Here is a 13,021-nt window from a genome sequence, read left to right on the forward strand (position 1 = left end):
AATATAATTTAGTCAAATAAAAAATTTTGGTCATTTACTACTGACTTTTCTCTTTCTCTCTTTTTAACTTTATTTTTGTAAAGATCCTGTAGACTTTTTGTGGGAAGCATTTCTGTTGACTATTTTACATATCTAAAGTTGAGTGATTTTTTTTAAAGCATTTGAATTTGGCTTCCTCACCAGTAATACATCTTCTTGCTTCTTTGATGTGATAGTCTTGAGATAGGTGAGAATCTAATACATTTGTGGATGAATGTGCTTCATTGTTACCAAGTCCACTCTGTGGGCACAATAACATACTGTGGGTAGGAGTTTTTTGAGCTACTCCAGAGGTTATTTGGTAAATTATATTCAAAGCCTTAAAACCACATGTACTGTTTGAACCAGTAAGCCCCTCTCTTTGATACTATTCTAAAGAAATAACCAGTTTCGCATAAAACTTATGGATGAAGGTGTTCATTACAATGTTATTTATAATATAAAAATTTACAAGTATAAAATGATACAAATGAACAACTGGGAAATAAAGCAGTGATGGTGCATCATGTGGTAGAGTATTATGCATATGGTTAAAAATCATTATTTTCTAAGAAACTTGGAAGTGGGCTGGGCACAGTGGCTCACACCTGTAATTCCAGCACTTCAGGAGGCCAAGGTGGGTAGATCACCTAAGGTCAGGAATTTGAGACCATGTTGGCCAATATGGTGAAACTCCATCTCTAATAAAAACACAAAAATTAGGCCAGATGCCGTGGCTCACGCCTGCAATTGCAGCACTTTGGGAGTCTGAGGCGGGTAGATCATGAGGTCAAGAGATCAAGACCATCCTGGCCAACATGGTGAAACACCATCTCTACTAAAAATACAAAAAAAAAAAAAAAAAAATTAGCTGGGTGTGGTGGTGCACATTTGTAGTCCCAGCTACGTAGGAGGCTGAGGCAGGAGAATCACTTGAACTCAGGAGGTGGAGGTTGCAGTGAGCCGAGATCGTGCTGCTGCACTTCAGCCTGGCGACAGAGCAAGACTCCATCTCAAAAAAAAAAAAAAAAAATAGCCAGGCATGGTGGCAGGTATCTGTAACCCCAGCCATTCAGGAGGCTAAGACAAGAGAATCGCTTGAACCCGGAAGGTAGAGGTTTCAGTGAGCTGAGATTATGCCACTGCACTCCAGACTGGGAAAGAAGAGCAAGACTCTATCTCAAAACAAAAACAAAAACAAAAACAAAATGAAAACTTGGAAACATGTTTGGTGATATCAAGTTGAGGCAGACCTCAGATATATTTTAGACATTTATTAACAACACTGTTCTGAGTGGAAGGCCACTCAGAGAGGCTAGAGGTTCTTGTTCTGGCTATAAATTGTGTGAGTAACCTTGCTAACCAAATAAAAACAATATACATCCATGCTTAAAAGATAGTTTGGGAAAAAGCAATTGATACATATCTTTCTCACAAGAGAAACTGAACAGTTTTAATGAGTGCATTAGATGAATTTAAACTAAGTCAGGTGCTGCAAATTGAAAAGAAGACTTGTGGGTTTTTTTAATTGATTAATTAATTAATTAATTTTGAGACAGATTCTCACTCTGTTGCCCAGGCTGGAGTGCAGTGGCACAATCTCTGCTCACCGAAACCTCTGCATCCTTGGTTCAAGCAATTCTCCTGCCTCAGCCTGCCAAGTAGCTGGGACTACAGGCATGCGCCACCATGCCTGTGTATTTTTAGTAGAGACAGGGTGTCATTATGTTGGCCAAGCTGGTCTCAAACTCCTGACCTCATGATCTGCCTGCCTTGGCCTCCCAGCATACTGGGATTACAGGCAGGAGCCACCGTGCCAGGCTGAACTGTGGTGTTTTAAATTGCTATAGACACCTTTAAGAAACTTAGAACCCATGAAACCATTGTTTATTGCCATGCAAATTAAAATTTGTCTTTTTTTTCTTTGAGACAGAGTCTCACTCTGTTGCCCAGGCTGGAGTGCAATGGCACGATCTTGGCTCACTGCAACCTCTGCCTCCCAGGTTCAGGCGATTCTTCTGTCTCAGCCTCCCGAGTAGCTGGGATTACAGGTGAGTGCCACCACACCTGGCTAATTTTTGTATTTTTAGTAGAAATGGGGTTTCACCATATTGGCCAGGCTGGTCTCGAACTCCTGACCTCGTGATCCGTCTGCCTCAGCCTCCCAAAGTGCTGGGATTACAAGAGTGAGCCACCACACTCGGCCGCAAATGACAATCTTGAATGACTGCTTTTAAAAATAAAAAATGTGTAATAAAGATGTAAATTTAAAAAACCGGATTCTGCATTAACTGTGAATTTTACTAAATATAATTACGTGGTGAAGCAAATTTATACATCAAGATCATTTGGTATGTGTTATATATGTATTCTGTTGGTGCTGGAAGATGTCATATCAACACATGTGACTTCATGTAAAGTTTCTTAATGTTCACAGTTCTTAGCAAATGCAGTTTCAATTCATAGATAGCCAGCAATGGATGTTATACTACAGGAAAATGCAGGATTAAAATTGTCCTTGTGTTAAAAAAGAAAACACAGGTTGGCCTCAGTGGCTCACACCTGAAATCCCAGAACTTTGGGAGTCTGAGGTGGGTGAATCACTTGAAGCCAGGAGTTCAAGACCAGCCTGGGCAACAAGACAAAACCCCGTCTCTACAAAAAATACAAAAATTAGCCAAACGTGGTGTCCTGTGCCTATAGACCCAGCTGCATAAGAGGCTGAGGTTGGAGGATCACCTGAGCCCTGGAGGTTGAGAGAGAGAGAGAGAGAGAGAGAGAGAGAGAGAGAGAGAGAGAGAGAGAGAAAACACAGTAGACAGGTGAATTATGTTCAACAAAAAAACCTTTCTAGCAATTAGAGATTCTGAAAAATGCAATTAACTGCTTTGGGGGTGTGGTATAATGGGAATATGTATTCAGTCTTTGTTTCTGGTTTCTAGGACAGAGCTCCTGAGTGATCAGGGTGGTAGAAGCATCTTTTGTTCTAAGGAGCAGGGCTCTCAGGGAGTTCCCAGATAGTTGAGGATGAGGGGTGGCTGCCACAAAGACTAAGCCTTGATTAGAAACTTGAAACTTTCAGCCCCATACCCCAACTTCCAGGGTAAGAGACGGTTTGAAGATTGAGTCAGTCATCCATGACCAATGATTTAATTTATCATGCCTACCCAACCGGGCATGGTGTCTCACACCTATAATCCCAGCACTTTGGGAAGCTGAGGTGGGCAGATCACCTGAGGTCAGGAGTTTGAGACCAGCCTGGCTAACATGGTGAAATCCTGTCTCTACTAAAAACACAAAAATTAGCTCGATGCAGTGGTGGGAGCCTGTAATCCCAGCTACTTGGGAAGCTGAGGCAGGAGAATCATTTGAACCGAGGAGGCAGAGGTTGCAGTGAGCTGAGATTATGCCATTGCACTCCAGCCTGGATGACAAGAGCAAGTCTCCATCTCAAAAAAAAAAATCATGCCTACTTGATAAAACCTCTATACAAACCCCTACATCATGGTGCTTAGGAAGCTTCCATGTTGGGGAACATATTGAGATACTGAGATACTCAGAGTCCGGATACAACTGGAGAAGGTGTGGAAGCTCCACATCACCAACCCCATACCTTGGCCTATGCATGTCTTCCATTTGTTTCTTCCTGAGTTGTACTCTTTATAACAGACTAACCCCCAGTATTGGTCCATAGCCTCTTAGGAACCGGGCTACACAGCAGGAGGTGAGCAGTGGGTGAGAAAGCTTCATCTCTATTAGCAGCCACTCCCCATTGCTTATATTACCACCTGAGCTCCACATCCTTTCAGATCAGCAGCAGCATTAGATTCTCGAAGGATCATGAACCCTATTGTGAAGTGCACATACAAGGGATCTAGGTTGTGTGGTCTTTATGAGAATCCAATGCCTGATGATTTGTCACTGTCTCCTGTAACCCCCAGATGGGACTGTCTAGTTGCAGGAAAACAAGCTTAGGCCTCCCACTGATTCTATGTCATGGTGAGTTGTATAATTATTTCATTATACATTACAATGTAATAATAATAGAAGTAAAGTGCACAGTAAATGTAATGTGCTCGAATCATCCTGAAACCATCTCCCACTGCCTGGTCCATGGAAAAACTGTCTTCCACAAAACTGGTCCTGGTGCCAAAAAGGTTGGGGACTGCTGCTTTATGATATATCAGCAGTAGTAAGAAAAGTCGTTTCATGAGTTCTGTGAGTGATTTTAGGGAGTTATGGAAGCTGAGAAGGAGGCTGTGGTAACTGTGACTTTGTAGCCAAGTTGGTCATAAATGTGGAATGTGGGTTACCTGGGGATCCAATACTTTTGACTGGCTTCTGAAGTGAGGACAGTCTTGTGGGACTGAGCCCTTAAACCTGTGGAGTCTGACACTAACTCCAGGTAGCTGGTGTCAGAACTGAATTGTAGGACACTCAGTTGGTGTCAGAATTGATTGGTGTCAGGAGGAAAAAAATCCTCTCAGGGGGTATCAAGTTTCCCATTACTGGAGATATACGCAAGCAGGTACAGATCAGCTTACTGTTGGCAAAGCTGATGCAGGAACTCATGCATAGGGAAGCAGATTGGCCCAGATGAACTCTCAGGTATGGTCCATTTGATGGACGCCAATCTGCAAACTGTTAACTAGCCCATGACAAAGTGTACAGGAAACCTTTACACTGTTCTGACATGCCTGTGCCATCTAAGTACGCGCTCTGACATGCCTGTGGCATCTAAGTACATGCTTGGTGAATTCATCTCATGAAACAGAGTCCAGACAAATCAGGATGATATCCAGTTACCTGATGAGTTGCATAAAGTGAATTCTGTGTACTGGTTATGCAGAGCAGGACCACATATTTAATTTCCTGCAACTGAATGGAAATTAAAAAGACAGCTTGAGAAGCACTACTCAGAGGCTCAGCCTCACTGCTGGCTGTTGCTGGTAAGGGCTTTCTGACGACCTCATCTTTTTTTTTTTTTTTTTTTTTTTTTGAGATAGTCTTGCTCAGCTGCCCGCAGGCTGCTTTGCAGTGGTATGATCTCGGCTCACTGCAACCACAGTCTCCTGAATTCAAGTGATTTTCCCGTCTCAGTATCCCAAGTAGCTGGAATTACAGGCACCTGCCATCATGCCTGGCTAATTTTTGTATTTTGGTAGAGACGGGGTTTCACCTCGTTGATGAGGCCGGTCTTGAACTCCTGACCTCAGGTGATCCACCTGCCTCAGCCTCCCAAAGTGCTAGGACTACAGGTATGAGTCACTGTGTCCGGCCAGATGACCCCATCTTAACTAGGACTCTTCCTGTTTATTCGTACCATGGTCCTCTGTTTTCTCCATAGTAATTACCAAAATTTGCAATCCTTCTATGTGTTTGTATTGGTAACTGATGGCTCTCCTTGCCATCTGTAGGCCCCTAGGAGCAGGGACCTCAGCAGGCTTATTCAATCCTGTATCCAGCACTCAGCCTGTCTGGCGCTTGAAAGTGACCCTATGAATGCCAGTTGAATAAATATTTTGTCACATTATATGAAAAGCACTCCCAATATAACTTATGTTTTTGTTAATGGCAGGCTAGGTTATTCATATCAACACTCCCACTTAAAAAACTAAAAGTGCTAGAAAAATTTAAAATCATCTCCTTAAAAGCACTGAATGCCGGGCACAGCAAGGTGGGTGGATCATGAGGTCAGAAGTTCGAGACCAGCCTAGACACTGCATGATGAAATCCTGTCTCTACTAAAAATACAAAAATTAGCTGGGCATGGAAGCGCATGCCTGTAATCCCAGCTACTCAGGTGGCTGAGGCAGGAGAATTGCTTGAACCCAGGAGGCAGAGGTTGCACTGAGCTGAGATCACGCCACTGCACTCCAGCCTGGGCGACAGAACAAGACTCCATCTCGGGAAAAAGAAAAAAGCACGGGAGTGCTTACCAGATAGTAGGAATTGCCAACTAAAATTGAAAGCAAGTGGGAACCCAGAGAGGTAAATGCAGCATGAAAGTCTTTTTTAGCTTGAAGATGTTTGTCAATGCCAGCAAAATTGAACTTGGGTTTCGGTGAGCTTTTGGGGGAAAAGAATCAAATCCCAAGACCCACTGAGGTAGGCACGTCCAATAGAAGCCCTGCCCCACATTATGCTAAGATCCCAAAGGGCTACATACTCAAGGAAGAGGGAATCAGAAGAAACCACCTCCACCACCAAAACTAAAAGGAAGTTGTCACAGCACTGAGTAGAGCTGAGCAGAAGAGTGTCTCTGAGGTGTGGTGACCATAAGCCAGTTTTCACATAAACCTGCAGGTCTAATCTGCAGCACTTTGGTAGTTTAAAAGGTCTCAAGCTGGGTATTTAGTTTAAAGGCACATGGCAAAAGCAAACATAAGTCCTCCCTACCAAAAAGCAATTCATCTTAGGCCTCATATTATTCCTAAAAAGTAATTTTCAGGAACAACAAATGGCACATAATCAGGCAGCCTAGCATAAAGAAGCACGTTACATGAAGAGCATAGGCCAGGAGCATAGGCATATTACAATTAAACAACAGCCACAGAAACTTCACATACTGAAATTCTCAGTCACAGATGATAAAACCATCACATTATGCTTAAAGAAATAAAAGACAAATTTGACATCATCTCAAGGGAACAGTAAACTATAAAAAGTGACCAAGTGGCTGGGCACGGTGGCTCACGCCTGTAATGCCAGTACTTTGGGAGGTCGAGGTGGGTGGATCACCTGAGGTCAGGAGTTCGAGACCAGCCTGGCCAACATGGAGAAACCCTGTCTCTACTAATAATACAAAATTAGTAGGGCGTGGTGGCTCATGCCTGTAATCCCAGCTACTCAGGAGGCTGAGGCAGGAGAATCGCTTGAACTCGGGAGGTGGAGGTTGTGGTGAGCTGAGATTGCACCATTGCACTCCAGCCTGGGCAACAAGAATGAAACTCCATCTCAAAAAAAAAAAAAAAAAGTGACCAAGCAACCTTGGATTAGGCAGTGGTTTCACAGCTATGACAACAAAAGTGCAAGCAATGAAAGAAAAATAACAAACTAGACATGATCTAATTTTACAGCTTTTATGCTTCTAAGGACACAGTCAAGAAAGTGAAAAGAGAACCCACAGAATGGGAGAAAATTTTTGCAAATCATATATCTGATAAGGGTCTAATTATCTAGACTATATAAAAAACTCTTACAATTCAATAATAAAAGGACAAATAACCCAATAATGAAATTTGCAATTTGTTTGTTCATAGGTTTGAGAATTTTTAAGCAGCTATATATAGTGAGTCTTTTACTGCATTAACAGCTTTAACTAATTCAGAGCAAGTCAGTTGTTTTTTCCCTTTAGATGTCAGGTGCCCATAAGGTCTTTTAGGAAGTGAAGTCACATTGGCCAAAAACTTTCAACTGAAGACCATCAATACAAAACAGCCAAGGTGCTCCAATGGAGCACTCATGCTCAGCAGTTTTGGTGGAAATAAAACCTAAAACAGTATTTGATCCTTGATACTGTATTTCCAGAGAAGCAATCTGAGACAGGACTGTGCTTTGAACACAACAGACTGCAGTGATTTGTGAAGTCAGTAACTACTCTAAACTGTTCCCAAGATGTCAACTGAACTGACCAACGCCACATTGCTGGTGAGTTGTAAGGCCATGATTTGAACCCTGGGAAGTCTGACTCTTAAGCCACTCCTGATCATGACCCAAGCACAGGTCATTTCTAATCTGTGGCTGGGTCCCAGAACCTATCCTCTGGTGACATAGCCAGGTGAGCAGTGTTTGATTGCCAAGTGTATGGTGATTAAGAATTACATGAAGGCCCAATTGATGTCTTTCCTGGGAGGTGTATATTTCTTCCAGACACTGGACCTGGCAGGGGCAGAGCTGGGCTTACATAAGGTGACAAAGTCCAGTGTGGTTTGTTCATTTTAGGCGGGGCTGAAGTTCTGCAAAATTTTGGTAGCAGAAAGATGTCTTGAGGTATACAGCCTCCAGGGGCTCTGCTACTTTGGTTCTCAAAGCAGAAACTCAGCATGGTGGCCGCTAGCTTTCCAAGCACTTGAAAGCAAAGACTCAGTGCCTTTGTGCCTGGCTTAGCTCCTGGGAACCCTTGGCTGCCTGATCTTGTCATTGTGAGATTATCTAGTCCCAGGGGCCAGGTCATTTGGGGAGGGCTTGTTTCTAAGGTTCAGAAGCAAAATTCTCCGTGAGTTCCTTCTTCTATGTTGGTCAGTTAACATCATTCTGAACAAGGAGTATGTGGGTACCTATTCAGGGGCCCAGCCCCCATTTGGCTCACATGTCAATGTTGAGGGTACATGCCAGGTGAATGTGTATAGCTAAGGCCAAAGGTGAAAATGAGCAATAACTTCCCAAATGCCATAGGCTTTCAAGTTAAATGCATAGCTCTTCACCAAGAATTTGTATTAGGAGGTGGTCAGGAGAAGACTGGCAATGTGGCAGTGGTGAAGTGGTGACAGTAACAATAACCATCAATGGCATCATTAACTAGCACTTCCTGAATGCTTACCATGTGCCAGGCATAGTGCTAGGAGTTTTACAAGTACAGCTCACTGAATGCTTGCAATAATCTTGAGACAGTTTCTAATTTACAGATGAAAAAACCCGAGGCTCAGGGAAGCTGGGATCCTTGCCCAGGGTCAGGGTGGGGGAGCCAGAGCTATGATGAATTACCGTGCAAAAAGGCAGCAAAGAAGAAAAAGACTGGGGAGCTTTTGCCATACTCTGCAGTTTAAACGGTAGACCTCGCAGAATAGAGAGGGTAGTGGCAGTTTTAAAGGAAAAAAAAAAGCAAGGTGACTCCTGTGGCCTGCAGCAAGGAAGATCCAGAGAGCCCAGAAAGTGGGTGTGGTCCAAGGAGCAGTAAGCAGTACCAGCCTCTTTTCCTAGTGACATTTTGTCATTGCAGTAATTTTTGGCATCTCCCTCCTGGACCCTGGCACTGCTCGGATGGCTGTGCCCAGCTGATCAGCCTGGCAGAGGAAGTACTGGGACTCGGGGCCATTCACAAAGGGTGGTAGAATTGTCTTTGGTCCCAATCCTGGCAGAACAACTTCCAGTGCCTACCTGGTTTTAACACAGAACTTTTAAAGGGTATGTGTCACCCTATGAACAGCACCTTCCATGCCAGAATACTGGCATTTCCCTTCCATTTGCTTCAAGCAAAGCTCTGAAAATTTCTATTTACCTCTTCCAGAACTCTTTTACTGCTATATCCCAGGCACTACAATCATGTGCTTGGTGGCACTGCAGGAAGTGGGGAGGCTTCCTTACCTCATCTGAAGAGCCATTTTCCACTCTGAATCTTCCAGCCCTTTGGATGGCTCCATCTGCATCACTGGAAATAAGCTAAGAGGGGAAAAAAGCATTCAATTAGGTAGCATTTACAATGTCTCTTCTATCTGTATATATCTATCCTCTAAGTAAGCCACATCTAAGGACAGGCTGGAGTGCCCAGCATAGAAGCTAACAGTCTTTTTAAAGCTCTATCAGCCAAGTCCTCATACAGTTGGTTCCCACTGTCCTTGGGAACTTAAGAGTAAGGAATGCCTAACCTACAAGAGTAGAAAACAAGAGCATCATATTTAAATTTGAACACATTCCAATACTGAAAAACATGAAAGCGATGCTCCCAGCAGAAACAATCTTAATACACACCACATGTAGACAAGTGGCAGTTCACAGATGGCAAGACCCAAAGCCGACTCTCAAGTTCAGCCGCCTTCATGGGAAAGCCTAAAGAATAATTAGCGACTGGCATGAACTCAAGGCTCTACTATGATCAGAGAAACCGCCTGTGCTTCATTCAGTTTTAAACAGTTTCCAAAGGCCAATTAGTCCCTCCCCAGGCATGCAGACTGTGTTTTAGCTCTGGCAAGGTGATGCTTGCAAACAGACAGTCTCCAAGGGGCCTGATATTTGAAAGAGGTGAGTGAACAGACCTGGGCTTGGCACTTGAGTCCTAAAAGTACTGACTCAAGATTTAACTTATTTTCTCCTTCTAGATTTTCTCAGTAGTGGCTTGGGAAAACAACACATCTTCTTTTAGCTTTTAAATCTACCCACAATTTGCAACAAAGCTCTGCCAACAGCAGACTCATCAGAACACACCTGCCTTGAGGGGCACTTCTCACCTCTCTAACTCAGGGCTCGTTCAGCAAAACAGAAATGTGATTTCTCAGAAAAGATGGTTATCTCATATTTTCACTAGTGTTTAAGATATATGAAAGTATAAAATTAATAGAAAAAATTTAAGAAAAAACTCCAGTGGGAGGCCCCTAGTGGACCCCCCTCCTGACCTGTCCCGGTGAGGGGGTGGGGCGGGGTCTGCCGGCCTTGTGGGCTGCCAGTGAAATACCACTACTCTGATCATACCTAGGAAGACAACTAACAAAGGATGTAAAGGACCTCTTCAAGGAGAACTACAAATCGCTGCTCAAGGAAATAAGAGAGGACACAAACAGACGGAAAAATATTCCATGCTCATGGTTAGGAAGAATCAATATTGTGAAAATGGCCATACTGCCCAAAGTAATTTACAGATTCAACACTACCCTCATTAAGCTACCTATGACCCTCTTCACAGAACTGGAAAAAAAACACTTTAAACTTCATATGGAACCAAAAGAGAACCCACATAGCCAAGTCGATTCTAAGCAAAAAGAACAAAGCTGGAGGCATCACATTACCTGACTTCAAACTATACTACAAGGCTATAGTAATCAAATCAGTATGATACTGGTACCAAAACAGAGATATAGACCAATGGACCAGAACAGAGGCCTTGGAGGCAATGCCACACATCTACAACCGTCTGATCTTTGACAAATCTGACAAAAACAAGCAATGGGGAAAGGATTCCCTGTTTAATAAATGGTGTTGGGAAAACTGGCTAGCCATGTGCAGAAAGCAGAAACTGGACCCCTTCCTGACACCTTACACTAAAATTAACTCCAGATGGATTAAAGACTTAAACATAAGACCTAACACCATAAAAACCTGAGAAGAAAACCTAGGCAAAACCATTTAGGACATAGGCATAGGCAAAGACTTCAAGCAAAGCTCCTAAAACACCAAAAGCATTGGCAACAAAAGCCAAAATAGACAAATGGGATCTAATTAAACCACAGAGCTTCTGTACAGCAAAAGAAACAATCATTAGAGTGAACCGGCAACCAACAGAATGGGAAAAAATTTTTGCAATCTACCCATCTGACAAAGGGCTAATATCCACAATCTACGAAGAACTAAAACAGATTTCCTAGAAACAAACCCATTCAAAAGCGGGCAAAGGATATGAACAGACACTTCACGTATATGACACCAATAAACATATGAAAAAATGCTCATCATCACTGGTCATTAGAGAAATGCAAATCAAAACTACATTGAGATACTATCTCACACCCATTAGAATGACAAACATTAAAAAATCTGGAGACAACAGATGCTGGAGAGGATGTGGAGAGGATGTGGATTTACACTCCAACTGTTGGTTGGAGTGTAAATTAGTTCAACCATTGCGGAAGACAGTGTGGGGATTCCTTAAGGACCTAGAAATAGAAATTCCATTTGACCCAGCAATCCCATTACTGAGAATATATCCAAAGGATTATAAATTGTTCTATTATAAAGACACATGCACACGTATGTTCATTGCAGCACTGTTTACATAGCAAAGACCTGGAACCAACCCAAATGCCCATCGATGATAGACTAGACAAGGAAAATGTGGCACATATACACCATGGAATACTATGCAGCCATAAAACATTATCAGTTCATGTCCTTTGCAGGGACATGGATGAATGTGGAAACCATCATTCTCAGCAAACTGACACAAGAACAGAAAATCAAACACTGCATGTTCTCACGCATAGTCAGGTGTTGAACAATGAGAACACATGGACAGAGGGAGGGGAGCATCACACACTGGGGTCTGTCCGGGGGAAATAGGGGAGGGACAGCAGGGGGTAGGGAGTTGGGGTGGGATAACATGGGGAGAAATGCCAGATATAGGTGACGGGGGGATGAAGGCAGCAAACCACATTGCCATGTGTGTACCTATGCAACAATCCTGCATGTTCTACACATGTACCCCAGAACCTAAAGTGCAATAAAATATATATAATAAAGAAAGAAAGAAAATAAAGAAAAAAAGAAAAAAGAAAAAACTCCAACGAATTTTCTCACGTGAAATTATTTAAAAGGGATTGATGGGGTTGGGCATGGTGGCTCACTCCTGTAATCCCAGCACTTTGGGAGGCCAAGGTGGGTGGATCAGGAGGTCAGGAGATTGAGACCATCCTGGCTAACATGGTGAAACCCCATTTCCACTAAAAATACAAAAAATTAGCCAGGCGTGGTAGTATGTGCCTGTAGTCCCTAGTCCCAGTTACTTGGAAGGCTGAGGCAGGAGAATCGCTTGAACCTGGGAGGCAGAGGTTGCAGAGAGCCATGATTGCACCACTGCACTCCAGCCTGGACAACAGAACAAGACTCCATCTCAAAAAAAAAAAAAAAAAATTGATAAATTTTTCCTATGATAAATATAAAAACAGTATCTGGTATTTGTTGAATGTCATGCATTCTTTTTCTCTTAATGTGTATTATCTTATTTAATTCTCATGACAATAACACAAGGTAGGTATTATTATTCTCGTTTATGAAAGAGGAAACTGAGGCAGGGAATGGTAAAATAACTGGCTACAGTCACTCAACTAGTTAGTATAGGTAAAGCTGGGATGTGAACAGAGGCAGCCAGACCCCAGAAGCCCATTATCCTCATCTAACCACTACCCTCCCTAACCATCCTCCAGAGAATGTCCATGATTAGGTTGAGTGTTTATATCTCATCTTTCTCCTGCAAAATAATTTCTAAAAACAAATGTTTTTGATGACATCAGATCACTACACTATCGCTAAACTGTGGATGAGCCCAAGAGGTTGTGTAGTCATGAATTTCACCTTG

At 42.8% G+C, this 13,021-nt stretch overlaps 1 protein-coding gene across 8 annotated transcripts in view; it reads right to left on the minus strand.

Moving 5' to 3' along the window:
- GARNL3 (GTPase activating Rap/RanGAP domain like 3) overlaps positions 1 to 13,021 on the minus strand; it is a 183,713-nt gene that overhangs the window by 94,141 nt on the left and 76,551 nt on the right. For 7 of the 8 annotated variants that reach the window (XM_012458113.2, XM_064377845.1, XM_064377840.1 and 4 more), the window contains one exon: positions 9,325 to 9,399. The exons of the other annotated variant lie outside the window; for it this stretch is intronic. In XM_012458113.2, the coding sequence (XP_012313536.1) occupies positions 9,325 to 9,399 (75 nt within the window). The remainder of the gene's footprint in view (positions 1 to 9,324; positions 9,400 to 13,021) is intronic. 8 annotated transcript variants of the gene reach the window in all.

Source organism: Aotus nancymaae, unplaced genomic scaffold (genome assembly GCF_030222135.1).
Source record: "Aotus nancymaae isolate 86718 unplaced genomic scaffold, 86718_ANA_hifiasm-v0.15.2.pri h1tg000003l, whole genome shotgun sequence".
NCBI classification, from domain to species: Eukaryota; Metazoa; Chordata; class Mammalia; order Primates; family Aotidae; genus Aotus; species Aotus nancymaae.